The 26,536-nt window shown below is 53.5% G+C and overlaps 1 protein-coding gene across 8 annotated transcripts in view; it reads left to right on the forward strand.

The window, feature by feature from the left end:
• The first annotated feature begins 574 nt into the window (after nucleotides 1-574).
• The window catches only part of IGDCC3 (immunoglobulin superfamily DCC subclass member 3), a 42,357-nt gene continuing 16,395 nt past the window's right edge, over nucleotides 575-26,536 (forward strand). For 3 of the 8 annotated variants that reach the window (XM_023255189.2, XM_023255190.2, XR_006599113.1), the window contains exons 1-2: nucleotides 579-703; nucleotides 3,411-3,716. In XM_023255189.2, coding sequence (XP_023110957.2) covers nucleotides 598-703; nucleotides 3,411-3,716 — 412 coding nt within the window. In that variant the 5' untranslated portion in view covers nucleotides 579-597. Of the gene's footprint in view, nucleotides 704-3,410; nucleotides 3,717-19,344; nucleotides 20,518-26,536 lie in introns of those variants that run through there. The other 5 variants (XM_023255191.2, XM_023255194.2, XM_045059152.1 and 2 more) reach the window with 5 other exon arrangements.

Below are 26,536 nucleotides of genomic sequence, written 5' to 3' on the forward strand. Positions count from 1 at the left end.
GAAAGAGCGGGGTCAGAGCAAATCTCATGGCTTTTGAGTGCTTCTCCGCAGCCCGGACCCACTTGACAGTCTGCTGGGTCTCCACTTCCCCAGTTCCCCAAGTCCGGGGCTGGCCCGCGGGCAGGGGGTACCGGGCAGCAGCCCGGGACGGCGCCTGCCGCTCGAGCCACAGTTCAAAGCGCAGGGGGCGCGTCCGCCGCTCAGCCGGGAATGTCCGGCCGCTTAAAGCGCTCGCCGGCTCTTTTGTTCCCCAGACCGGGCCTCCGGGGAGAGGGGCTGGGGGAGGGGACCGGGAGGGGAGGGAAGGGGGGCGGCGGGCAGAGGGAGGAGGGCGGGGCGGGCGCGGGCGGTGCGAGTGCGGAGCGCGCACCCCGGGCAAGGCTGACAGATCACCGGGGTGGGTGCAAGATGGCGCAAGCGTCGCTCCCCCTGCGCCCCCGGCGCTCCTAGGCAGGCATGTGGCCCCAGCCCGCCGCCGCCCGGGCTCGGCCCCGGCCGGAGCCCCGGCCCCGGCCCCGGCGCCGGCCCCGCGGGACGCTGTGAGCCGCCAGAGGCCCCGGAGCCGCGCGTCGCCGAGCCGAGCGGACCGAGAGCCCCATGGCTGCTCCGCGCGCCGCGCCCCCGCGCAGCCCGCCCGCGCCGCGCCGGCTCCGGCTCCTACTGCCGCTGCTGCTGCCGCTGCTGCTGCCCGCGCCGAGCGACGGTGAGCGCCCCGGGCGGCCGCGGACCGAGCCCCGGGAAGGGCGAGTAGGGAGTAGGTGGGCGCTAGGGGCGGACCTGGGAAGAGCTGCGCGGACCTGCCGGCGGACTCAGGGCCGGAGGGTCTTGCCGGAGAAGGGGAGCCGAGCGGGACGGGGCGGAGCCGGGAGAGAGGGCACTGAAGCCGGTGGCAGGGCAGGCAGGGGGATGCTGAGGACCCGGCCCTGGAAGAGAGACTGCGGTTCAGTGCGCTGCGGCTCCAGGACTCCGGCAGGACGCGAGCCCGGACCCATATGCGAGGAGCGCGGCAAAGCAGGAGCTAGGCGAGCGGGCTGAGTTGGGGAGAGGGGGAAACCAGCCACGGGGCACCGCAGGGCTGAGTCCGTCGGAGTGAGCGAGCCGGGTGGACCAGAGTAGCCCGAGGCTGCTGAGACCGAACGCAGCAGATCGGGCAGGGGGGGGGGGGGGAGGGCGGAGGCGGGTCCGAGAGGGCACGTCCTGGATTTAGAGCTGGGACTGGCACCGGGAGTGCTCAGCGGAGACCAAGGAAGGGGACGAAGCAGAGTCCCGGAGGGCCTCGCCAGGGGAGGGGGAGACCCAAGACAGACCCCGCGAGCCGAGGAAGGGGAAGGGGAGCTGACTGAGAGGGAACGAGCGGCGGGGACACCCACGTGCCCGCCCTTCCCCGGAGGGTGCACAGGCGGAGCGCCCCTGTCCCGAGGCTCGGGGGTCTCCCCGCGTTACTGCTCAGAGCTCCGTCATCGCCACCCTTTCCCTCTGTAGCTGTGTGGGCCCACCTCACGGGAGAGGAGTGCAAGTCTAGTCCCTTCCCTTCCCACCCCACACACTCAGCGGACACTCGTCCGGGCGGTATTCTCTCTTCTCTCAGCTCCGGAGAAGAAAGATATCACGTCCGCATCTACGAGAAGAAACTTTATACCTCAACAGCTATACCGGGGTTGGGTTGGGGGCTGAGGCGGCTGAAACGCAGGACAGGGGGAGGGTGGGTAGGGGGTCGAAGGGGTGTAAACCCTCAAATGTCTTAAAATATTACATATCCCTGTATTCGGGGGAATCGTCCGTAACCCTAGCCCCCCTCCTCCTTTCTCCCCACCCACTTTCCATCTCCCCCAACCAGGGAGGGCGCTGGTCTGTTGGGGAGGGGCCAGCTCCAGGATCGCTAGTTCCCTGGAAATGTGACGAGGGCTCTGTGGCTGCCCTTTCAGGCCAGGTGGGTTCATTCCTCCTGGAGTGAAGTTGTAACTGGTCTGGTAAGTGGCTCGTTGGAGAAGTTGGGGACTTGGCGTCACGCCTGGGATTGGAGCGTTTGTCCTTCCTGTCGGGATTCTCCTGATTCCCGGATCACCTTCTTCCCCTTCTCTTCTTCCAGCTGTGTTTTCTTCTACAGGAGTGGTGAGGTCGCTGACAGTAAAGGTTCTAGAAACCTCCCTGTTCCTGAATTTTGGGAAGTCTGAGTTGACGCTTGGTATCCCCTCAATTCTCCTTATGACAAAGGCAAAACAGCCAGAACAACCCAAACTCAGAGCATCCTAGGGGAGAAGCAGCCAGGCTGGGCCATAACCTAGCCTGTACCTGGTACCGCACCCACACATCCTGCTCCCTGCCAGGCATCAGACCAGGCCTCAGATGGTTTTGCCAGCAAATATAAGCAATGATTTATTACTGTCTCACTATACCTTTGCTTAGAACATCTACCTTTTCCCTTTTTTTTTTTTTTATCCTAAATGTTTATTTATTTTAAGAGAGAGAGAGAGAAAGCCAGGCAGGGGCACAGAGAGAGGAAGAGATTGAATCCCAAGCAGACTCTGAACTGTTGGCACAGAACTCAACATGGGGCTTGAACTCACAAACTATGAGATCATGACCAGAGCCAAAACCAAGAGTTGGAAATTTAATCCCCTGAGCCACCCAGGCTCCCAGAACTTCATAGTGACTTTGAATCTGTTCATCTTGTTCAACAACTCTATGATACAAGCCACATTGTGTTCCTGATTTATTTTTTCTTAAGTGTTTATTTATTTATTTATTTATTTATTTATTTATTTATTTGGGGGGTGGGGAGGGACAGAGAGAATCCCAAGCAGGCTCCACACTGTCAGCGCAGAGCCCGATGTGGGACTTGATCTCAGGAACCCACTGAGATCAGACCTGAGCTGAAATCAAGAGTTGGCCGCTTAACTGATTGGGCAACCCAGGGGCCCCTATGTTCCTGACTTAAACAGATGAGGAATGGGAAGCTAAGACAGGTTGAACATTTTACCTAAGGTCACACCCTGCAAGTCTGTGAGGCTTCAGCGTTTAGCCAAAGTGACTGCAAAAGAGGCAGCAGTTGTGTTGCAATCAGTCTTACTTTTGGATCTCAGATTTGTAACTGTTAACTGTGACACCCTGGACAAGTTGCTTAATATCTCTGGACATCAGTTCCTTATCTGTAAAAGAGGGAATGGTACGAATAATCTCTCTCTCTCTCTCTGAGATGGTCTGCTGACTGAGTAAAATACTGCATGAGACGGCACTTTGTAATGCATAAAGTAAGTTCTGTATATAATAGGGATTTCTATTAGTGTTACAGAAAGGTGGGGTGGGTGTGCAGATCCAGGGAACTTGGAACACCTGTGTATGGAGTTCTCCCTGCCTGTTCATTCGACACTGACCTCTCCTTTTCCTCTCATCTCTCCGGCCCGATACAGGTCTTGGCCACTCTGCTGAACTGGCATTTGCTGTGGAACCAAGCGATGATGTTGCAGTCCCTGGGCAGCCTATAGTGCTGGGCTGCAGAGTGGAGGGGACTCCTCCAGTGCGAATCACCTGGAGGAAGAATGGGGTGGAGCTGCTGGAGAGTACCCACTCCACCTTGCTGGCCAATGGGTCCCTGATGATCCATCACTTCCGGCTGGATCGGGGAGGCAGCCCTTCAGACGAGGGTGACTATGAGTGTGTGGCTCAGAACCGCTTTGGGCTGGTGGTCAGCCGGAAGGCTCGAATCCAGGCTGCAAGTAAGTGGACACCCTTTACTGTTCTTTCCCAGACTGGGTATCCAGGGCCAGCCTAGGGGTTGGGGGCAGGGGAGCAGTACTGTCTTCTGCAGCCTTGTGGAGGACGCATTTCTTAGCGTGGGTCACTTAAAAGGTACATAGTAATCATTCGTGGTGGTAGAATTATATCACATATTCTTTTAATTGATTGGAATGTAATTTGACAAGAATATAGCCAAACACTGTTGCTGGGAGAGGGAGAGAAAGAGGGTGAGCCTTAGCCAATTCTTGGGCCGGTGTGCCTTAGCTTCCCGTATACTGTGAGCACCCAGGCCATTGAGTAGGATTCTCGTGTTTAAAGAAACAACAGTTGGGGCGCCTGGGTGGCTCAGTCAATTCAAGCGTCTGTCTGACTTTGGCTCAGGTCATGATCTCACAGTTAGTTAAGTTCGAGCCCCACGTGGGGCTCTGTGCTGACAGCTGGGAGCCTGGAGCCTGCTTCAGATTCTGTGTCTCCCTCTCTCTCTGCTTCTTCCCAGCTTGCACTCTGTGTCTCTCTCTCTCTCTCTCTCTCTCTAAAAAGTAAGTAAACACTAAAAAAAAGATTTAAAAACAAAGAAAAAAGAAACAATAGTCATACTTTATGAGTGATTTAAGAGAATTTTGAAGGGTGATTTAGCTACATGCCATTTTTAATTATGTGCTGACTTTCAAATCTTTTGGGTAGGATAAGACTCACTATACAGTAATGATATTCTGAAGCTTGTCCACAATTTGTTTTGCAAAAAAAAATATGGCAGAATAATTTCAGGGTCACCACGATGATGACGTCACTCCCATTCACCTTCATGCTAATGTACTTGGTTTTTTTTTTTTCAGTTTCAGCTTTATTGAGGTATAACTGACAATAGAATTTTAAAAGATTCAAAGTGTACATTGTGGTGACTTGCTATCTGATGTGTTTTGGATGGAGGGAAAAGGCCAGGCAAGGTGTTTCTGTTCTAGAATTGTGCTCGGCTTGCACTGACGGATCACCAGTTGTGATGAAGTGATGGCTGTGCTCTGCTGCCCCGTCCTGCAAAAATTCTGTTGTTCTTTGTGCACATCGTGGGTGTGTAACCCAGACTTACCTAGGCTGGGGGGGGGGGGGGGGGGGCGGGGCGTCCTGGCTGAGAACTGCTGCTCTTGAGAGAGGGCAAAAGTTTTAGAAGTGGTGAGTGTTCTCTGCCCCATAACTTCATACATCTAGGGGAGGGGGTGTCCACTAAAGAGGCTGATTAAAGAGGCAACACCTTAAAGGTGCTGGTAATAATTCTAGTTAACACTTAGCAAGCACTTGCTGTGTGCTGGGCTCCCTGCCTAAGTGTTTTTACATAAATGATCTCATTCAGTCATCATCGTGGCCCAGGGAGATAGGCAGTTTTTGCCCCCCTTTTACAGGTGACAGCACTGAGACTTAGAGGGATTCCATGACACTGCAGTAGGCCGAGGAGCCGGACTGCAGTCTAGGCTGGCTGAACCCTCCCCCCTCCCCCTGACTCCCGTGGCATGTTGCCTCTTCCCTGCCTGATGGCTGCCGAGTTTCTCCCTGGCTCTGAGGGCATGTGCACAGTTGCTGGGAATGACTGGTGAGTGATGAATCGTTCTGAGGCAGGAGCCCTCTCATTGAGTTTAAGATGCCCCTTTGTTCCAAAGAAGGCTGATCCAGGCCCCCATATGGAGCTCTCTGGACCTTGAGACGGAATCACTTCTGGCTCAGTGACCCCGCAACCCCAGCCCTCGGCGGTGTAGGGAAGGCTGGTGCATCCCCTGAGCAGATGGCTGGGTGTGAGGAAGAGAAGCGTGGACGTGGACACAGGGGTGGGGCCCCCGGGAAGATTTGCCCATGAGAGAAAGGAGATTTCTCAAGGTGATGACCCCCACACTCTCCCTGGCTTGTGTCAACACTGGCCCCTGCATCGCTGGCCTAGAATTCTGGGAGATAAATCCCAGGTGTTTATATATAGCTAATTGTAAATGTGCTTTTCTATAAATGGTAATACCTTCAAGATGTTTGGTTTCCTTAAACTCCCACAGTATCAGGAACTGAGCTGTGGCTCTAGCTGGGGGAAGGGCCGGTGGGTGAGGTCAGCCTAGTTAATCCTTTGGGGTCCTGGGGACAGCTGGGGGGTTGCCTCCAGGCTCTGGCAGTCTGATGCGGCCTCCCTCTCCGCCCCCCGCTCCCCGCAAGGCTTGTGACCCCGTGGGGGAATGCTTGGATACCAAGCAACCGGGTGGCTGGATCTCCTTTTCTCACTTCACAAGCTGATGTCCCTAGAAACCTCTAAAGCTGATTAGCTGCCTGAGTTTTCTCCTTTGGTAATAACTCCCTGCCCATGTGCCTGCAGGCACTGCAGATGTTGTGTGACATGGGAGGGTGCCTTGCTGAAAGGTGTGAGGAGCCCTCTGGAGCCCCCTGCTTCTCCTGCCTGCTCCCTGGGGGCTGATGGGGAGGGGCCATGCTAAGCATGGCTCACAGACACAGTCCGCCCAGCCCCAGCGGATTAGCCTGGCAGGGCAGATAGGGGTCCAGGTCTGTGGGGGCAGCCCCGGGGGGCATCTGACCTTTGGGCCAAAGGCCACAGCTAGGAACGCCCCCTCTTCCATCCCAGTGGTCTCAGATGCTGTCATTCAAAGATGGCCTGACCAGGGTGGACTACACGGCAGGCTGATCCCTTGAGTGCTTCAGGTCCAAATACCTCCTTTTTAGGATAGAGTGGCTCAGGGTCCTGAGAGTATTCATGAGTCCAGCATGTCTGGGTTCTCTGCCTTGCAGTTCCATGTGCTTACAGTCTGGAGGCTGCAAATTAAGACATTTGTTGATAAGACAAACCCTGGACAAGTTAACCTCTCTGAGGCTCAGTTTACTCGCCTATGAAATGTGCATTTAATCCTACTCTGTGGGATGATTGTAAGGACTAAACACACCCCACTATTTGCCTGGCACATAGGAGGCACTCAGTAATGGGAGCCAATGCTGTATTCTTCATTTAAAGGCGATTTACGGACATGGCCAACAAAAGCAAACGGCCTGACTCTGCTCCCAGCCCCCAGCTTTCTCCCTCACTGGGATTCAGTTAGGAAGTACTCCAGGGAAATCTACCAGGGAGTGGAATTATTGGAGCCACAGTGCAACTTGTTCGGTTTTAACTCCTTCCTGGTAAGGCCTGGGGATTCTCCCAAACCTCAGAGTGTGGGCCTCAGAGTGCGGGCTGAAGCTGGGTTGGCCTGTGAGACCCTCTGCCATCCCTCTGGAGGGCTCTGGGGAAGGCATGTGCATCACCTGACCCAGTGGGAATATGTGCATTGGCTCACACCTGTTGAGGTCTGTGCCCCTGGATGACCCCAAAGAGGGATGGGCTATGGGGAGTCCAGGTGGCTCAGTCCCGTGGAGTATGCTCTTGATCTTGGGGGTGTGAGTTCGAGCCGCACGTTGGGTATAGAGATATTTTAAAAATAAGGTATTTTTAAAAAAGAGAGAGAGAGATAAATGGGCTAGATACAAGGAGGGGAGATGATTGGAGCACCCACCCCCCACTGATATTCTCAGTCCCTGCCTTCACTTCCTGGTCTCAGGTCCCTTGGAGAATTGGAGCAAAGATCTATATGATCTAGACCAGGACTTCTCAAATCTTACTCTGCCCATGAAGTACCCAAGGAACTTGGTAAAATTCATATTTTGAGTCAGTAGGTCTAAGCCAAGGCCTGGGGTTCTGCATTTCTAACAAGAGCCCAGATGAAGCCGACTGACGCCGCCAGTCCAAGGTGCTAGAGCAGAGCCCACCCCCAGGTCATGATCACTGCGGGGGAGGGGGCGGGTATGTGGGTGGCACAACAGTTGGGAGAACATGGGTGCAGGGCCAGACTTTGAACCCCAGCTCTGCCACTCACTGATGAATTACTGACCCTCTTGAGCTTTTGCGCCCTCATCTGACAAAATGGTCACAATCTCATCAGCCTATCAGGGCTACTGGAGGATCAAATGAGGTGATGGATATAAACCTCTGGCACAGGGCCTGACACCTAGAAAGTGATCATCAAGTAGTACTGTTAGTGCTAGGTAAGTGACCGCTAATTTAGGGTGTGGCCCAGCCTATCTCCATGGTGGCCAGGTTCTCAAAGAGCCAGGATGGCCTCCCTCCCAGCCTGGGGCTGTTCCGCCTGGGTGGGCCCAGCGGTGGTTGTGAGGGTGGGCCGTGGAAGCAAATATACCCCAACTGGATGGACTTGGGCAAGTCACTTAACCTCTGGGAGTCTTTATTTTATAGATATAATATATACTTTTTATCTTTTTAAATTCCAACACAAGTTGTTTACACCCCACTTTTTATTTTATTTTTTTTAATGGTTTTATTCATTTTTGAGAGACAGAGTGCAAGAAGGGGAGGGGCAGAGAGAGAGGGAGACACAGAATCTGAAGCAGGCTCCAGGCTCTGAGCTGTCAGCACAGAGCCCGACGCGGGGCTTGAACCCATGAACCATGAGATCATGACCTGAGCCAAAGTCTGATGCTTAACTGACTGAGCCACCCAGCCTTCTCTCCACTTTTTTTTTTAAGTTTATATATTTATTTTTTAGAAATCTCTACACCTAACATGGGGCTCGAAATCATGACCCAGAGATCAAGAGTATCATGCTCTACCAATTAAGCTGGCCAGGTGCCCCCTTAACCTCTCAGAGTCTTTATTTTTTTTTAATATTTATTTATTTAGGGTGGATGGAAGCATCAGGGGCAGAGAGAAGGAGAGAGAGAATCCAAAGCGGGCTTCGTGCTGTCAGCACAGAGCCTGACATGGGGCTCAATCCCACGAACTGTGAGATCATGACCTGAGCCAAAATCTAGAGTCAGATGCTTAACCTACTGAGCCACCCAGGCACCCCCCTCTCACGGTCTTTAAAATGGGAGAAATAGTGCTTACCAAGGAGGAATGTTGTGAGGATTACCCATGTTAGTATGGGTAAAGAACTTAGCACAGGGCAGGGCACCCAGAAAATGTTCCTTAAATGTTAACATTATGATTCTGAGAAATGAGAAGTTCTGGGGTGCCTGGGTGGCTCAGTCAGTTAAGTGTCCGACTTCCACTCGGGTCATGATCTTGAGGTTCATGAGCTCGATCCTGGCACCGGACCGTCTGCTGTCGACATAGAGCCCACTGTGGATTGTCTGTTCCCCCCCTCTGCCCTGGCCAAACACACACACACACACACACACACACACACACACACACACACACTACTGTACTGTACATTTAAAAATGGTTTAAGTTACTAAAAATAAAAATATTGAATGAGAAGAAGAAATGCGAAGTTCTAAGCTCCTCTAGTTGTGGTGATTCCAGGAAAGCCCCTGGTTTAGCCCAGACTCCTAGAAAGAGGCTGTGGGGGGCGGCAAGAGAGAGAAAGTCCAAGTCTAGGTTCCTGCTGCCTCCATCTCAGGGAGGCACTTACTTACTTCTCAGGCCCACAGGTACCTACTTCTAAAGTCCGATTCATTCTCAACCAGGCTGAGGGACAGTGGTTTAACCAGCCACTCTGGAACCCTCTTTCAGGAGCAAGATCCACGGTTGTGTGCATCTGGGGAAGGGTCAGAGTCTAGATCTGTGGAGCCAGGTTGTGGGGGCAGGGGGTGGGAGAACTATGGGCTGGAGCTACTGGGGAGTACAGCTTATGTGGAGAGGTGGGGCTCAGTGTATTTAGGGGAGGGGACCCTGGAGTGTTTCTGGGGAGGGCAGTGGCTGTGGAGGGAAGTGGTTTCTGGCACAGTGGCTGGTAACCTCAGAGGCCTGTGTCACCTGGAGGTTGTATGTTCGGACCTGAGGTATGGAACCCAAGCTTTTTCTCCTCCTTGGAGGGCAGCTCAGCTGAGGTAGCCCTGAGGAAGCCTCCCCACTGCCTCTCAAACACACACATCTGCCCACCTGGTAGAGCAGGACCAGGTGTTGCTGAAACGTCACTGGTGTGATGAGGAGATGAATGACAATGACTAGGCCTGCTCTGGTACAATGCCAGCAGCTCGCCCATAACCATGCCAGAGGTCATTGCAAATGGCCAAAAGTCAGGCCCTTTTACACGCCCGTCAAGTCCTCCACACTGACTCCTCTGACACTCCTAAGAAGCCGTGAGGTGTGATGGGAAGGCCCTTGCCCGGACACCAGGAGTCCTACGTGGCTCTGGGCAATCACTCACCCTCTCTGGGGTTTGTTTTTCTCATTGTAGAGTTGAGTGGTTGGACTCAGGTTCATCTCAGCTCTAAGGTGTTAAGGCTTCCTCGCCATGCAGCCGGTCCTTGGGACACGCTTGCCTCTGCTGGGCCTTTTCCCGGTCCATTCTTGCCCCTGTTTGTCCCTTACCCAACCCCTCCCCAAAGACCACTTAGCTTACAGTAATTTCTTCTTCCCCCTCCTAAGGCGGCGGTGGGGCGGGGCGGGGTGGGGGGGGGAGCGGTGGCAGCACAGTATTTGCGGTCTGTGGCATTCAGGCCCAACCTCCCTTTCAGTGATGGCTGCTTACATTGTTAAGTAACTGTTTTGGGGCTGGGTATTCCATCTGTCTCCTCGACTAGATTTTAAGCTCCTAAAGGGCTTCTCTTTTGTATTTCTCACGTCCCCTGCCTGTGGAGCTTGGTAAAAACTAAATGGACATGTGGCTCTCCGGGTGGAAAGCTCTGTCTCTCTTGTTTCTCTTGCCGCTTCTCTTTTGCTTTCTCCCTCTCTCTCTGTCTCTTCTGGCTTTGTAATTGATAGCATAGCTCAAAGGAACAGAAGCTTGTGAACAGGGCGGATCGGCAGGGGAATATAACACACTCAGGGCACGATCATGGGGTGGTTGCTGCTGCATGTTTATCTCCAGAGGAGCTGAGACTCTTCCTCGCCAGATGGGGCATGAAGCAGAGACCATACTGCTCGGTACCCTTCATGCCTGGGTCTCGGGGTCTCCTGCCTTGGACTTTATTCCCTGGCAGGATGAGGCCCCTGTCCCTAGCCACACTGGCCCCAGCTGAGGGGGGAGGGCCCCGCTCACCCCCACCCGCAGGACTTGAATGTGGAAGTCGAATGCTTCTGGTTCCCACACCTTGGCTCCACTGTCGCAGGCAGCCAGCTGGCCCCTTGAACACAATGTGCAAATCTCCTCTGTTCCTGTTCCCGGCATTGTCCGTGGCCGGGCGCCTTGGCTGGGAATGCAGGCCGGTGAATAGGAGAGGCATTTGCAGCCTGCAAATGAAACAGGCCCCCAGCCCCCCTTAACCCCCTGTCCCCTCCCCACCCCCAGGGAGAAAGGACTTTTTCACTCCTGGCTTTCTTGTATTGCCTTTCCCTCTCCTCTCTAGAGTCCCTGCGGGTGTGTGTGTGTGTGTGTGTGTGTGTCCATGTAAGAGAGAGAGAGAGAGAGAGAGAGAGAGAGAGAGACTTTTCATAGCAGCTTGAAGGCTGTTCTACACAGCCTTCAAAAAATTAGAATGGAACAGAAGGGCACCCAGGATGGAAAACCAAAGAGCTCACTGTTGTCTTTGTTTAAACAGGACCAAGTGATTCCAAAAGTGTCTGCCTTGTGTAAATAACCTATGGCACCCTAAGATTCTCTGGCCATAGCCTTGTTGCAATAAGGAATGTAGACATCAGTAGTGTGTGTGTGTGTGTGTGTGTGTGTGTGTGTGGCCACCTAGAGCTGTGTGGGTACCTGAGCATACAGGTGCGTGCCTGAAGGATGTGCATGGGGCCCAAGATTGGGGTCTATCTCTTCTCTAAGGGCTTTGCTGTGGGAATCCCACTTCCCTTGGACATTGTGGCCAGACTGGAAGGCGAGAGTGGACAGGACAGGACAGGTGCAGGGCAGGAGGTAGTGGTAGCCAATTTGTAGGTCCTGTGAAGACTGATACTTACCCAGCTGACTGAAGTGAGAGAAGAGGGAGGCAAGTCCTGGGTCATTGGTGGAGGGTGAGGGCTTACCTTATGGGCGTGCGGTCACAGCTATAGCACCTTGGGAACCTACACCGTGTTCTTATTTATTCATTAGGTAGGTGCCAGCAATCTGGCTGCGATAGAGCCTGCTGGCCTGTGCTGCTCCTTACCCCCACAAAGCACTGCTCTTTGATTTCTGGGCTTGTTCTCCTGGCCCCCAGCTTTGTCCAGCCTGCTCCAAGAAATGCTCGCTCTTTGTGATGGCCCTCAAATATAAGGGAAGGACAGAAAACAGATGGGAGCAGCCCCAGTGGCTTCCTGAGGAGGGGTGCCTGGACACGTGATATCGGGACCAGTGAAGGTGGGAAGGCAGGGGTTGAGCAAAGGTGGTTGGCCAGACCCCAGGCCCCAGGGAGATGGAGGGAGTTGGAGAGTGTAGGCTTAATAGCAGCCAGACAGCCACCTGATTCAGGCCCAGGGAGGGAAATTGGATGCAAAGGGCTCACATCCCAGCTTCTCCCACCCACTTTTGTCTAGCTCATCTCTGGCTCTTGGTTCAGTGCCCTTTGACACTCTTCCACAAACTGCCCTCCGCCTCTGCCTTCTCGTGAGGCCACGCCTAGGGTCTTTGTCTTTATCACCCCTCAGCCCTTGCTTCTTCTGCCCTGTCCTTTCTCCAACTCCTCTCTCTATTGTTCTGTCCTTCTTCCTGCCTCTTTCTCCAATTGTGGCAATTCCTGTGTCCACCATCCCCTGCTGTGCTGGGAGAGAGATCCCTCTATTAGGTGAGCGCAGGCCTGGGCACAGAACAAAGATAGGAAGGGGAGAGGCTGAGAGGATGAGGTTCGAAGATGACCCCAAAGGAAAGGGGTCCATGGCCTCCCCAGCAAGCCAGAGCCCCCCTGGGGGCAGACCTTCCCTGGGAGGAATCTGAGAACACTGGCCCCTGCTTGGGGCCTGTCTCTGAGCCCGGACACTGACCACAGTGGGTGGTGGGGGCAGCCCTAGGCTGCTCTCTGGAATGCTGGTGTTGGGTTGCAGTGCAGATGCGAGCAGTGATAATGGGCAGGAACTGGACTTTCTGGTCTGGCTGCTGCCCCAAGGCCATTGGAATGTGAGGGGGGACTAGCAAGAGGCTCCAGGGCCCTAGGGTGGGCGGACGGAGACCAGACCACCTAAATGGAGAGGAGGGGCAGACCACCGTGAGAGAGAACCAAGTCCTAGCTCTTTCACTGAGTTGCAGGCTACAGCAAAAGAACCCTTAAATTCCCAGCCTGGCTAGGACCTTGGCGGGCTTCCCAGCCTCCAGTGGGATCACAGGCATCCAGAGCAGTGAGACAAACTCTGGAGCTCATCTAGTCCAACCTTGTCATTTTACAGACTTGAAAACTGAGTCCCCAAGGAGGTAACCTGCCCAAGGACATGGCTCGTCCTCCAGCCTGGGCAGGTTAGAGGACCTCTTGGGTGTGTCCTACCTCTCGCCTTCCCAGGTGCCTCTCTAGTTGGGGAAGGGAGGGATCTTTTGATATGCTCCTCCCCAAGGGGAAACTGGTACCCATATATGTGTATTTCTGTTTTTCTTGCATCCTGCCCTGCCCCAGGCTTTATCTGCAGTTGTAGTTCTGGATGTGAGCGTTAACCAGCAAACCTTGGGTGTGGGCTCCTGACATTCATGGTGTATTTCAGGGGCCTCCAGGTTTCCAAAGCACATTGGGCGCTGAGCTGAGTGATTTGAGGGCTACCTATGTGCTAGCACTTGTGGTGAACTAACTAGTAGAAGTATTGCTAGTAATTTGGGGGCTGTGCTGTCCTGAGTCCTTTATGTATTAACTTACTTAATTCCCACAACATTTGCATTGATAGGTATTACTAGTCCTATTTTACAGATGAGTAAACAGAAGGCCAGAATGGTTAATTAACTTGCTCAAGGGCACACAGTAAGTAAGGAAGCTGGGATTTAAACCCAGGTCTCCCTGACCCAAAGTTCAATGGCCTGAGGATCCTTAGAGGGGACTAGAGTCCCTTGAGAACATAATCAGAATTAATGCCTCAGAAATAGAGCTGGGTACTAGGGCACATACAGGGTGGAGGCAAGGAGTGTTGGGAGCAGAGAACAGCTTTGAACCCTGGCCAAAGTGGGAGCCACTTCCAGGTGGGCCAGGCGGGGCTCCATGCCCCCCACCCCCAGTGGCTGCTGGAGGCCCATGGTGTGGTGGGCCAGTTAGGCTGTGAGGCTCTGTTGCCCCAGATTGACTGGGGCAGGGTGCAGGGTGCAGGGTGCAGGGTGCAGGGTGCAGGGTACAGGTTCCTGTAGGGAAAGGAAGTTGGGAGGGTGCTGGGGCTGCTGGCGGTGGAGGTGGGAATTGCCTCTTCCCGAGGAGGAAAGACAAGTTACCCTCCCCCGTGGGGCCCCCTCAGCTCCCTTTCCCTTTCTTGTTTCCGCATAATGACGCTGATTGCTCCACATCTGTCATAATTACTCTTTGTTTGAAAATTCAGAACAAATCACAGGAGAGGAACTGGTGTGGCTAGAGAAGGCTCTGTCTCCCCAGGGGTCCTGTTGGAGGGGGGGAGGAGGAGTAGAGAAGAGCCATAATCAGCCTCCAGGAGCCAGGCTGCTGATTGTCCTTGTGCTGTCCCCTTGCTTGGGCAAGGTGGCCTAAAGCCTCATGGAGTTCCACTGCCATCCCGCTCCCCAACCCAAGGCTGCGGCCCCTGCCTGCTGTGGCGGCTGGGGGAATCTGCCCCCACCCCAGCCGGGAGGAGGGGTCTGCGTCTGGGCCCCTGCCCTCCTGGCCTGAGGAACAATGGGTTGCATGGCAGGCTTTCCGTGGCAGGCTTCTTGGTAACCCGAGCAGCACAGCAGGAGGGGCAGGCTGTGCCAGCTAGAAGGGTGCAGGGGACCTTACAGGCAAGGGGAGTGGGACAGTTGTTGCTGGGGTCCTAGGATCAGGGCGGGCAGGTCTTGGGGTGACAGCCAGGAACAGGGGACGGGCACTTCCAGGAAGCACAAAGCCAGATCCTCTTGGGAATCCAGCAGCGGCCCTGGGCACTCAATGCTTCCTCATAACAACTCTCTGGCAACCTGGCTTCTGCTGAGTCTGGTTCCTGCTCCTCCTCCCCAGCCTATAGGCTCGTGGTTTGGGGAGGCTGGTAACTCCTGGGGCATGTGCTCTGGCCTGTGGCCCTGCCTGTCATGGGCATGTCCTTTCCCAATCTAGCCCCTTCCCACCTGGGATCGTGCCTGCCAAAGACTGCACAATTTCGTGGGGAGAAGTCAAGGACAACCTAGAATTCGGCCCCAGACCCCACCTGTAATAAAACGCCACTTGCTCTTGCCATGGGACCGTGGTGGGACTACAGACACACCCTGGAGCTGGAGGAGCTCCAGTGACAAAGAGCTGGAGCCAGTGACAGATGCAGATAGATGTGCACTGAGGCCTGGCTCTGGGTTCAAGCTTTCTTCCTTCTCTTAAAGCTGCTGGGCCTCAGTTTGTCTTTGTGGGAAAGGGGAGGGAGCACTGCCCTGCCTGGTCTTTGAAGGGGAGAGAATGGGTAGGATCCAGGCATTTGTGGAGTGTAGGGTCCTGCCCTCCCTCCCCATCCACCAAAGGAGGCACCCTTTATTCAGGCTTTAGTGGGCTTTGGTGTCAGCAAGGCAGAGGAGCTGGAGGGAAGGCAGAGACCTGAAGACAGGGCCCCACAGGAGGTGCCTGGTTTGGACTGGTTTGGAGGGGACACCTCCGGGCCCCACTGCTGATTGAGGGTCATGGAACATGCTTGGAGTGCTTGGATCCACTCAGACACCATTCTCCTTACTTCCGTGCCCTCCCTGGATCCCACCTCCAGCTTTTAAAATCTAAGTGTTCAATTCATCCCGGTGTGACTTTGGACCCATCAGTTCCTTGGCCTCAGTTTCCTCATAGGTGGAAGGTGGTGTGACAAGCACCAGATTAAAAGATTCCTCAAGTCCCTTCTCACTTCTGAGGCTCGCAGACACTGACTTGATTTTGTCTTGCACAGCGTCCCTCCTCCCAACCCTTCCCCTCCGTGCCCCTCTCCAGGCGCGCCCCAGTTCTCTCCTCCACCTCCCTCTCGCTAGGGCCCTCCTGGCGCGCCAGGCCTGGCCGCCTCCATTTTTAAATGTCAGGATCAAAGTTTGGCAGAAAAACTCTCTGGCCGTTCTCCCCAGCTCCTGCCTTACCCCCCCCCCCCCCCCCCCCGCTCCTGGCCGCGCACGTGTCCCAAGACCCAGGACTGCGGGCCGGCCCAGCAAAGTTCCCGAGGCGCGCACGCTCCAGGAGCCCGGCCGCGCGCAGGGACCGGCTCCCCGCCTCGCCTCGGGACGAGCGCAGTGTCACGAGAGGAGGAGGGACGTCTCCACCCCGGGCGCTCAGCTTCTCGCCCACGCCGGGCCGGGCGGGCGGCAGAATCAATGTGCATTCAATTAACCCCGCGCCGCGCAGTCGCCGGCTGCGGCTGCCGAGGCACAGTGCCCGATGTGTCTGTGTGGGTGTGAGTGAGGACATGCGTGCGGGTGCAAGTGTGAGCGCACGTTGTCTGTGAGTGTGAGGGCACTCTCGCTTTCAGGACCCGGTGCCTCGGGGCCGCTACCCGCCCTCCCCCCTCGCACTGGGCTGCCATGGCCAGGATGGGAAGGGACATTTGACTTGGTAACTTGGGAACTCGCGCCTACCAACTTGGAGCCTGGAACTGGTCTGGGGGCGTGACAATGGAGAATAGTGGAAGTCTGGAGGTCCCCCGCACCTCCTCCCCATCATCTTGGGGTTTTAACCAGGGATTTTTGACAAGGAGCTAGAGCTAGACAAAAGTTTGTGGGCAAATCTTTAAACGGGCCAGTTTTAGGAGGGAAAGGAAGCAGAGAAGGTCCCAGAGCCTTTGCAGAAGGGCGGACTTGAACACAGGGATGCGTGCTTGGTACCCTGACAGTGCTTGGGGCTGTTTGCACCCCAGGGTAGACAGGAATGGGGAGTGGGCCAGCTCCCCGGGTGTTGCTCATTCACACCTACCCTACTTTCCACTCTTCCCCAGCCTCCCACCTTGTTTCTCATAGGACTGCTATGGGAACTGAGGCCCAGAAAAGAGGGTCTTGCCCCAAGTCCTGGGTGTACACAGCTGGGACACAAGGGGTCTGATGTTCTTTCCAACATGCTGATTGGCCAAACAGGATTTGGGCTCTAATTCAGAGCCAAGATCTTAGGAAACTGAAATCCAGTATTTGGCTTGTGATAAACAATTCTTGGATCTTTTTCTGCCACCTTCACAACTGGTTTGTTTTTTCCTCAAATCTCCTTTTGGGTCACTGTTTTGTCCCTTACATTCTGGTTTATATGGAATGTCCCCCTCTTTTCTGCAATAATTCTATTCACCCTAACTTTTTGAAGTCCCTTAAAATTGTATTTCAAACCTCAAGCACCTTAGAGAAGCCCTAATTTAGTCTCCCTCGCAGATTGGGTTAGAATATTCTTGATTCCATTATGTCAGATCACCAGTCATATCACATAGAATAAGCCTCACGATTGAGCCTATTTGATATTCCTGCTCTCCTGTGTTTCTGGTTTTGCTTCTCAAATCAGTCATTTTCCCACCAAACTGTGACAAAAATCAGAATCATTGCAAGCAAGCTGGCAAGTGTACCATGGATGGGATCAAGGCTTTCCTGAAATAAAACGATGCAGTGTTTAGTACATCAATTAAAGAAGCATTCATGGGGCTGTTTGCCCAGCTTTGTGTTTTGGAGGTGGGAGGAATTAGGAGACGTTCCTGTCCATTCTGGGACAGTGAGTATATAGCTTGTCCCTCCCACTGGTCTACAAACTCTTTGAGGGGAGGGACTAGCTCCTCTGTGCATCCTTAGTGCTGAGCACAGTGCTTGGCCTAGAGTTGGTGCCCAATGAGGGTAAAAGACTGGGGAGCCACAGATACATGAAATGGGAGGCTAGGAATACCTCCTGCCTGCTAGGAGTCACTTATCCTCTGGGGCCCAACAGCCAGGGTTGGAGGAGGACAGATAAAGTTAAAGCAGGGATTATTCCTCCAGAGCCTAAAGATGTGGTTTTGCCTAAGCCATTCTCCACTACCTTCTGAGTCCCTCTCATCAGGAGGTGAGAGTGGTCCTGTCTGCATCTGTGTCCTATGTCTCCCATCCCAACCTCTTCTCGTCTTAAAGGGCTCCCCTATCTCCCTCTTCTGTTCCCTTCCTTGAAACATCCAACTTCTAAGATCCCACCGCTTGCCACCTAGGGGAAGTGAGAGAGACCCAGGTGCTACTACTTAGTGCGACTCGGAAGGGCTTGGCCTGGCAAGTTCACACCTTGGTCTTGCCACCACAGGAGAGGTGGCTACCAGGTACTGGGTACTTGGTCCTCGGTCACCTGAGGGTGGGACACCCTCCCAGGCAAGCTGGAGAAAGTCCCAGGATGCCAGACCAGTGGCTTTACTCCCAAAAGAGCTAACAGGCCATGCCAGGTTCTCTGGAACCAGCATCCTTCCGCTGTCCCACTTCCTGTGCTTCCCCTTTGGAAGAGCTCTCCCTGCATGTACATGCCAACCTTCCTGTTATCTTGAAAAGTCATAACCATGATAACAAAGTCCCTGTGAATATTCACATGTGGGAATGGATAAGGGGAAAAAGGCACACTGTCATTATTATACTCATTAACTTTCTATCAGAAGTCTCACCCGTGGAGCGTTATTTTTAAAGTTGCTTACGGTGTTCGGTTTGGGGAAAGAAGAGATGTGAAGAGAAATAGGCTTCCTTTAAAAGCACTTTTTCAGTTAAAAGTATTGAGTCTCTAATTTGGGCCTGGAGGCTCCTCTCACTTTTTGAATAGTGGATCATTTTCCAAAGTATAATTTATCTGGGGATTAGACATTCAGGCATTCTGGCTGAAATCTGGGCAAACCATAAAGGCACACGTATAGGGATAATTATATTTGTAGTTTCTGTTTGAATGGTCATTTTAGTCTTTTAAAATGAAGCTAGTGGCCTGTATAGCATTAGAATGATGTTTGATCTGCTAACTACTTTTTTTTTCCCCCTTTCAAGTTTTTATTTAAATTCCAGTTAGTTAACTGGTATTAACTGCCTTTTGTTTCCTTGGATAAGTCCTTTTTTCCCTCTAGATCAGGGGACTTGAAGCATCATTCCTTAGAGTCCCTGGGTCTGTGGAGGGGGCACAGGGGCTGGAGGTGGGGAAGGGGGGGGGGCTTCAGGCCTCCCACATTGACCCCATCCACAGCAGCTCTGCTTTATCTTCTTGTTGTTTTGAAGTTCTCTAAATCAATTAACTAGGCAGATCAACTAACTAGGCAGATTGGCCTAAGCAGGGAGTAGTTCAACAGCAGCAGGTGCTGTGATGCCTAGCAAGCTTAGTTCTAGAGCCTTAGGCAGAAAAAATATGACTTTAACATAAAGATTTAGGAGAATTATAAAGAAAAACATTCTGACCACATCCAAGGGGATGACCAGGGTTAGATTAAACCTTGATTCAGGATTGTGTCAGAAAAACAGTGAGCTATGCTTAGATTTTCCTCTCCTTTAAAAGCATGCTTTTCATGTATCCCTGTTACAGCTAGTACTTGTTAACGTTAAATAGGGTTGGTGAGTCAGAGCAAAGAACAGTTTTGACTCAACAAGTGTTTTTCATTCTTTAATTTTATTCTCAAATAAGTGGATGAATGGGTAAGTAGATGGTTGGTTCTGTTAAAGAGTCTGGCTATGGGCTGCCTATAATGAATTTATAATCTAGTTTATAGTCTATTTTATAATCTAGACAATTAGAAAAGACTGCAGCCTCAGAAGGAGCTCTATGATATGCACCAAATGAGTGGTGCTAACTGGTTCAGCCCAATAGCCTACTGTTGATCAGGGCAACGGACTGGACCCTTTTATCATTTGATAAGCCTGATAGGACATCGAAGCATGTGTATAACATTCTTCCTTCAGGCAGAAAGAGTGTAAGATCCCATGAGAAGGGATGAGGAAGTATGTGCTTCCAGGAAAAGGAAATGTGGAATTGAGGGATATTAAAACAGTTCATTTCTCCTATCAACAAATCTCAAAGAGCATCTATCTATCTTGTACCTACTTGCCTCTGAGCTAAGGACTCAGGGATAGAAAGATAAGACATTTCCTGATGTTGAAGGATATAATTTTCTGCTCCCTCCCCACGAAAAAAACCCCCACCTTACTTGGTGGTGATGGTAAAGAGAAGGAAGCCTGATAGAGCCCACCGGCATCTGTTGAATGCCTCAATAGCATGCTCGTCTGCTTGCCCATCTGCATGGTCATTTCCTTTAGTCCTGATTTCCCAGCTGAGTTACCTTATATCCTTATACCTAAAACATGGGGGAGATTGCCTGAGGCAAGTAGGGTTTCTGATGTTGAGTGGGTTTCCTTGCGGCTGTAACTGCAGTCTTAACCCATCAGCCCACCACTCTCCCTGACTCAGAACAGTAGCCTCCTTGCACGGGGCACTCCGTCCCGACCCCAGGGCCTGGTTTTGCAGACCCTCTATAATTCGGACCTGTCCTTTCCAACCATTTCCCTCTTCCTCCCCGAGGAGGCCAGTCCCTCCATCAGTCCAGGCTCCCCACAGCTCATCTCCCTTCCCATTCTCTCCGGAGTCTTCCTCTCGCGCCTCCTGTAATCGCCTCTCCAGCCACCGCCCCCAAATTCCCCAGCCCTGTGGGTTGATGGCACACAGCTGGGCACCGAGGTGCGGAAATAGCGGCTCCCTCGACAGTTGTCTCACGCGTTCCCAACGACGTCTAATCAGGTTGGTGGGCGCAGGGCCGAGCCTGGTTTTCGGGGCTGGGCGAGCCCAGGAGGCGCCCCGAGAACCTGCGGGTGGAGAACGCAGGTGAGGAGCGGGTGGTGGGGCGGGAGGGAGCCTGGGGCAGTTGCACCCTCCCGGCTTCCTCAGTTTCCCCCGCGGCCGCAGGGGCCGGGCCCAGCTTGGGGAATTTGCGCCGCCGGGGTGGGGGTGGGGGGCGGTAGGAGGAGGCGGCGGGAAATGGTGCCTCGCTCGCCCCAGCGACATCAAACCCTCGTTTGGCGTGTGAGGACAATGGCTGTCTTATTTTCTCCATTCGCCGCGCACAATGCCGGATTCTCTCATTCACCCGCGGCGGTGCGAGCGAGGTAATTAGCCAGCGCCATTCAGCGCGGACACTACCGCTATGCGGGGGGGCGAGGGCGCCCGCCCCGCGGGGATTAGCGGCGGGTCGGGGTGTGCAGCTGCGGCCACTTCAAAGGGGCCCGGCGGCCCGGCCGGCTGTGGGAACCGGCGCTGCCTCCCGCGGGAGCCGCCCGCCCGCTCGGCCCCGCGGCCGCTGCGCGGGACCCCGCGCTCCTCCCGACCCGGCCCTCGCCCGCCGGCCGGGGGCCTGCCCGCGCCCCGAGCTCGGCGGCCGCTGTCGCTCCCCATCACACTGCCACTTTCATCAGGACCTCGAGGGCTTCTTTCTTTCCAGTCCCGGGAGTCAGAGGGCACGGGGCGGGGAGGAGGGGGGAGGAGCGAGGGGGATGGGAGCTTGACACAAAGCTCTGACCTCCGAGGAGAGGAGCAGATGGTCCCACTTACTCCTGCCGCCGGGAGAGAGCTGCTCTCAGGGCCTCAGGCTCGGGGCGCTGACCCCGCCCGCCATCCCGGGGACTGAGCTGGGGGCCCCCGCGGGGGCCGGGCTCTCGCACGTTCGTCCATCCGCCCGCTGCCCACTCTGCGCCTCTCCTCGTGGCATCGGAGTCACACGTCCTGGACCAGCCGGCCTCGAACAAGGCTTGAGGGGGGTGGGGTGGGGGCTTGGGGGCCAGGCTGGGCTGAGAATCTGCCCTTGTGGGATGCTGGAGCCTTAGGAAAGATCAGATTCTCAAGAACCTGCCAGACCAGGGGTTCCCAATCCTGACTGTGCATTTGAGACACCCTGGTGAGCTTTAATGGAGATACAGATTCCTGAGCATCATGCCAGACCAAAGGATCTGAATCTCTCTGGCGGTGGTGTACAGAAATATGCATTGTTACCCAGCCTCCTAAGTTATTCTGATACACGGCCCAGTGCCAGAACGGTGGCCAGTCTAACTGACTCGTTTTCATCCGAGAAATTGAGACTCAGGTAGAGGAGTAACTTGCCCAAGAACAGACACTGGATTGTAGTGGGGTAAGGGACTTGGGTGGAAGAGAAGATGATGGGGAAGGACCCCTCCGCCCCAAACCATATGCCCCTTAAAGTCAACATTCAGGAAATAGTTTATAAGGAATTATTATTTACCTAGTATTTGTTCTAGGTGCTCGAGGTAGAAAGGTACAGCAGGCCATTCTTAGTAAGGGACTCCTAGGCTAGTAAGTAGATTGATGTGTGAACAATGGATTCTAATACAGTCCAATAAGGACAAGGAGAGAGGCACAATTAATTCTGCCTCCTTTGGGGGATGTGGAGAATGGGGGTGCTGGTAAGAGAGAGGATCAAAAAGTTCCAGGCAGAGGGGACAGCAGAATGCAAAGAAATAGCAGTGTGAGCATCTATCATATATCCAGGGAAGGCAACCTTGTCTGACATGGTCAGAGTACAAACCACATGAAGGCAGAATGAGCTGGCATTTGAGGCTAGAAAGAGCAAACAGGACCTAATAGTGAAGACCTTGAATGCCATCTCAAGGAGAGTGCTTTGATTTAAGGCAATGGAGAACCACCAAAGGTGTTTGATGATCATATTGGATGTTTAGGAAGACAATTATGGCTTCAGTATGAGGGAAGAAGAGGAGGGAGTGGGGAGGCTATCACAGAAACAACGGAGAGTGCTCAGAGCCTGAGCCAAGTTGTATGCAAAAGAGATCATACACCTGGGTTTGGTGACCAGTTTGTTGTGGGAGAGAGGGAGAAGGATGGGTCAGTAACCCCTGGGTTTGCTTGGAGCTTGGGCAGCTGGTGCATGTTGTGCCATTAGTAAGAGAGGGAGAGGAAGAGGTTAGGGGTGGGTGTGGTGAGGCCTTTGAATGTATGGGAAAGCTTTGGAAACCCTCTCTGCAAGATGGTTCCCAGGGCTTTGGAAAACCTCTGACAACTGGAGGGTGGTAGTGGGGTTCCCCACATAAATCTATTTCCAAGAATTGGGAGCCCCATAGCAACCAAGAAACTCTGTGATCCTCCTAGGGAGTGTAGGCCTCCCTCTTCCCCAAACAGATGAGGCTTACTCTGGAGTATTGTTGGGGTGGAGGGCCTATAGGCCTTAATCTCCTGTGGTTTGGTTTTGAGCCACCAGGGATTCTGCAGAGTCATGAAACATAAAAGCAGCATCAGATCAAGGTTTGAGAATAGGAGAAGGGCCTTCCATGGATGCAGAGGAGACCACTTTACCCAGTGTTATCCTAGAATGTTAATGTTGGTGTGGACCTTAGAGATTATCTTGTCTATCCTGCGCCACTCCCATTTCACAGATGAGAAAACCAAGGTTGGAATTGAAAGGTCACATAGGGAGTCTGTGACAGAGCCAAGCATGATCTCAGGTCACCTGTCCACTACCTGACCCCTGCAGTATTAGTCCCTACAAAACCTAATATATGGCTCTGGAAATTTAGGGGAAGTATCTGTTTTTGTTGAGTTGTCCTCATGGTCATGTGAAAGCAATTTACTTAATAGCTCCAGCCTGGGCCGCCTAACCAGACGCCCTTCCGGGAGGTGAGAGAGATCCGGTGTCTTGACCAGAACGACGGGAAGTTAAGGATGTTGTGGGCCTGGGCAGGTTTACATAAGGAAGATTGGTGACCCTGACACGGGCAGAGACGTGCAGTCTGTGGAGAGGGGCTCTGCTGGGCCTGGATATTCTCAAATGTAAGGCAGAGAGCGATTCCCCAGTTGGCTCCTAGCCCCTGACTCTGTACCCCTGACTCTGTACCCCTGGCTAGCGCTTGGAAGCAAATGTGCCTCAAAGGCTGAAGCTGGATAAGCCTTTATAACTTGTCCAACTCAACTTCCTAATTTTACAGAAGAGGAAACAGAGGTCCAGAGAGGGGCTTTGGTTTTATCCAGATCATACATCCAGTTATGACAGGTCTGAGTCTGTCTCACAACTTCCCCTCCCTTTAGCACTTCCTCCCCTTGCCCCTCACCCCACAAAAGCCACTAGTATTTCACAGTGCCTTGCCCTCCTGCCCCAAATCAGGAAAATAAATTACTCCTCTATCTTCTAAGGCCCAACCCTCTCAAGACCCTACAGTTCCGTGTCCTAGATTGCTGATTTGGAAACGCTCAGGGAAGAGCTACCCTGGGACGAGCACCTGTGTTCACAGAACTTAGGAAGCATGTGTGGGCTCCATGACCATTAGTGGGGTGATAACCCCACCTTATCAAGGTGCTTATCTGCATTAGTTATATTCTGTGAAACCTGCCCCCAAGCCCTGGGGGAGTACCATTAGCATGGAGCCTGCTGGACCCTGGTGTCTCTGAATGCGAGTAGGCATGGTGCTCATAAGGGTCTAGGATGCTGTGTGTCTCTGTGTTTTTCTGTAAGCGTGTCTGCAGGGATCATCAGTCCTGTTTGAGCAGCATTTGAATACGTGTGCCCATCCCACCCCAGTTCTGATGCAGAGAAAGAGCACTGGGTGTGGAGTTAGGCCGCTCTGAGTTCAAATGTCTGCTTTAACATCACTAACTGGCTGTGTTAATTAACCTCTCTGAGCCCCAGAACGGGTAGCAACCCCCACTTCTCGGGGTTATGCTAGCAAGTGTAACATGTAACCTCTGACCATCAGAAGCTTCTGTAGGTCTGTTTTTCAGAGTGGTGCTGTGATAGTACCTGAGATCCTGGCTCTGTGCTCTCACCCTTTTGATATTTCTTAGGAGCTTGGGTGGGGATATCTAAGGACAGGGCCTGTGGGATGGAAGGCATTTGCTCATAGGGTGCCAGAACCTGACACATTAGAAGTCAATAAGGATCTGTCGAATGCATGCTTAGAGTCCACTCAGTGGGTCTGCTGTGTAAACATGACAAATGACTATTTCCCAAACCAAAAACCAGGACACATCCTCTGATGCGATACTGCCTGATACATGGGATGAAAACAGGGCAAAATATTTGAATATGGGCTGCTTCTGAAAACCTAGCAGTGGGGTAGGGTAGGGTGGTCACATGGGGTAAGTGATAACTTCCCTCTCCTTCCCCTTCCCTGAATGTGTCCGGGGCCACCAATGAAAGCAGTGGGCACACCCACCCAGTGGCATGTCCACCAAGCTGCATAAGGCAGACACTACCTGCCCCGCAGCACATACCCCCCCAGGCACACATCATACCCTCCACTGAAGGCTGGAGGATGCAGAGAGGAGGAGCCTATGGCTTGATCTGGAGGAAGAACTGGAGCCCCCGAATTATGGGCAGAATAATTAGAAGTAGGGCTTTGAGAAGTTTTATTCTTCTTGGGTCATAAAAGCCCAGCCCAGGGGCGCCTGGGTGGCGCAGTCGGTTAAGCGTCCGACTTCAGCCAGGTCACGATCTTGCGGTCCGTGAGTTCGAGCCCCGCATCAGGCTCTGGGCTGATGGCTCGGAGCCTGGAGCCTGTTTCCGATTCTGTGTCTCCTTCTCTCTCTGCCCCTCCCCCGTTCATGCTCTGTCTCTCTGTCCCAAAAATAAATAAAAAACGTTGAAAAAAAAATTAAAAAAAAAAAAAAGCCCAGCCCAGAGGTGCAGAGAGCCCCAGATTGCCTCCCCTGCAGCTGTGCCTTCGGGCCTTACAGTCCATTGGAATCAAAGATCAGGCCCTAAAGGTTCGATACTCTCCAGCCCTAAAGCGGGCCAACAGCTGGATGCAGGGACTTTCCCAAGCTGAGCCTGGCCTCCCACTGCTCCCTACCTCTCCCCATCCAGGCCCCCCCATTTGTCAGAGGTGGCTGCCAGGGGGGAGGGGAGAAATGTGGATTTACGGCTACTGACTTGAAAGACAAAGTTGCCTTTTGTGTTAGAATTGGGGCTGGGGGGAGTGGTGAGCTGGTGTTGGGGTGGGAGGGGCTGGGGTTCAGAGCTGAGGCAGGGGGTAAGGGGCTTGAGGAGGCAGACAAAAGGATCCAGAGGCTTCTCAGAGCAGGGTCACCAGGCAAAGGCCCAGAGGAATCAATCACCCCCAGTGAAGCTTGAGCAGGGCCTCTGAGACCTTGCGGTCCTCTGGGGCTGTTTGTAAGCAGACACCATCCACCCACACCCATCCAACACCCAACCCCACAAAGCTCCCCCAAAACATACTCTTTGGATTCACAATCTTAATTCGACTCTCAGACTCCCCTTTGGAGGCCCAGGGAAATAAATACAGGTCTCCTAAGTTCATACTTTCTCCTACCCCAAGTGACAATGGCCAATCCATGTGGGGCTTCTTCCCTAACAGAGCAAAAGTCGGGGGCAACGTGGGGACTGAGATAGTGAGGAGACAGGGACAGAGTGCTGAGGAAGGTGAGCCTGGGCCAGATAACCCTGAGGACAAGTCCAAGACCCCACTGGGGATTATGGCAAATCCCCAGCACTTGGGGATTCCTCTTTCCTTCCCATACACATTTAGAGATAGGACATTTATAAGCTTTGAGAAGTTTAAAGAGCGTTTGAGGTGGGACTTGGCTGGTCTCCCTGCCCTCCAGGGGTCACTCTGCCTGGTGGGTCTGGGTGGGGGCCAGAGTAGCCCTCGGGTGCCTGAGTTCAGCAGGTGCTTTAACTACACCTCAGAGAGCCACATCCATCCCCTGGAATGAGCCTGGCCAATAAAGGCATGAGTTTATGGGCTTCATAAACATTTTACTAGAGAAATCAAGGCCTCAATTACCCGATGGCTTCTTCCAGCTGACAGCTCACTATTGGGGCCTCTGTGGAGCCCCCAGGCAGAAGTGAGAAGAAGTTGGGCTTGGT

This window comes from Felis catus, chromosome B3 (assembly GCF_018350175.1).
Source record: "Felis catus isolate Fca126 chromosome B3, F.catus_Fca126_mat1.0, whole genome shotgun sequence".
In the NCBI taxonomy this organism is placed as follows: domain Eukaryota; kingdom Metazoa; phylum Chordata; class Mammalia; order Carnivora; family Felidae; genus Felis; species Felis catus.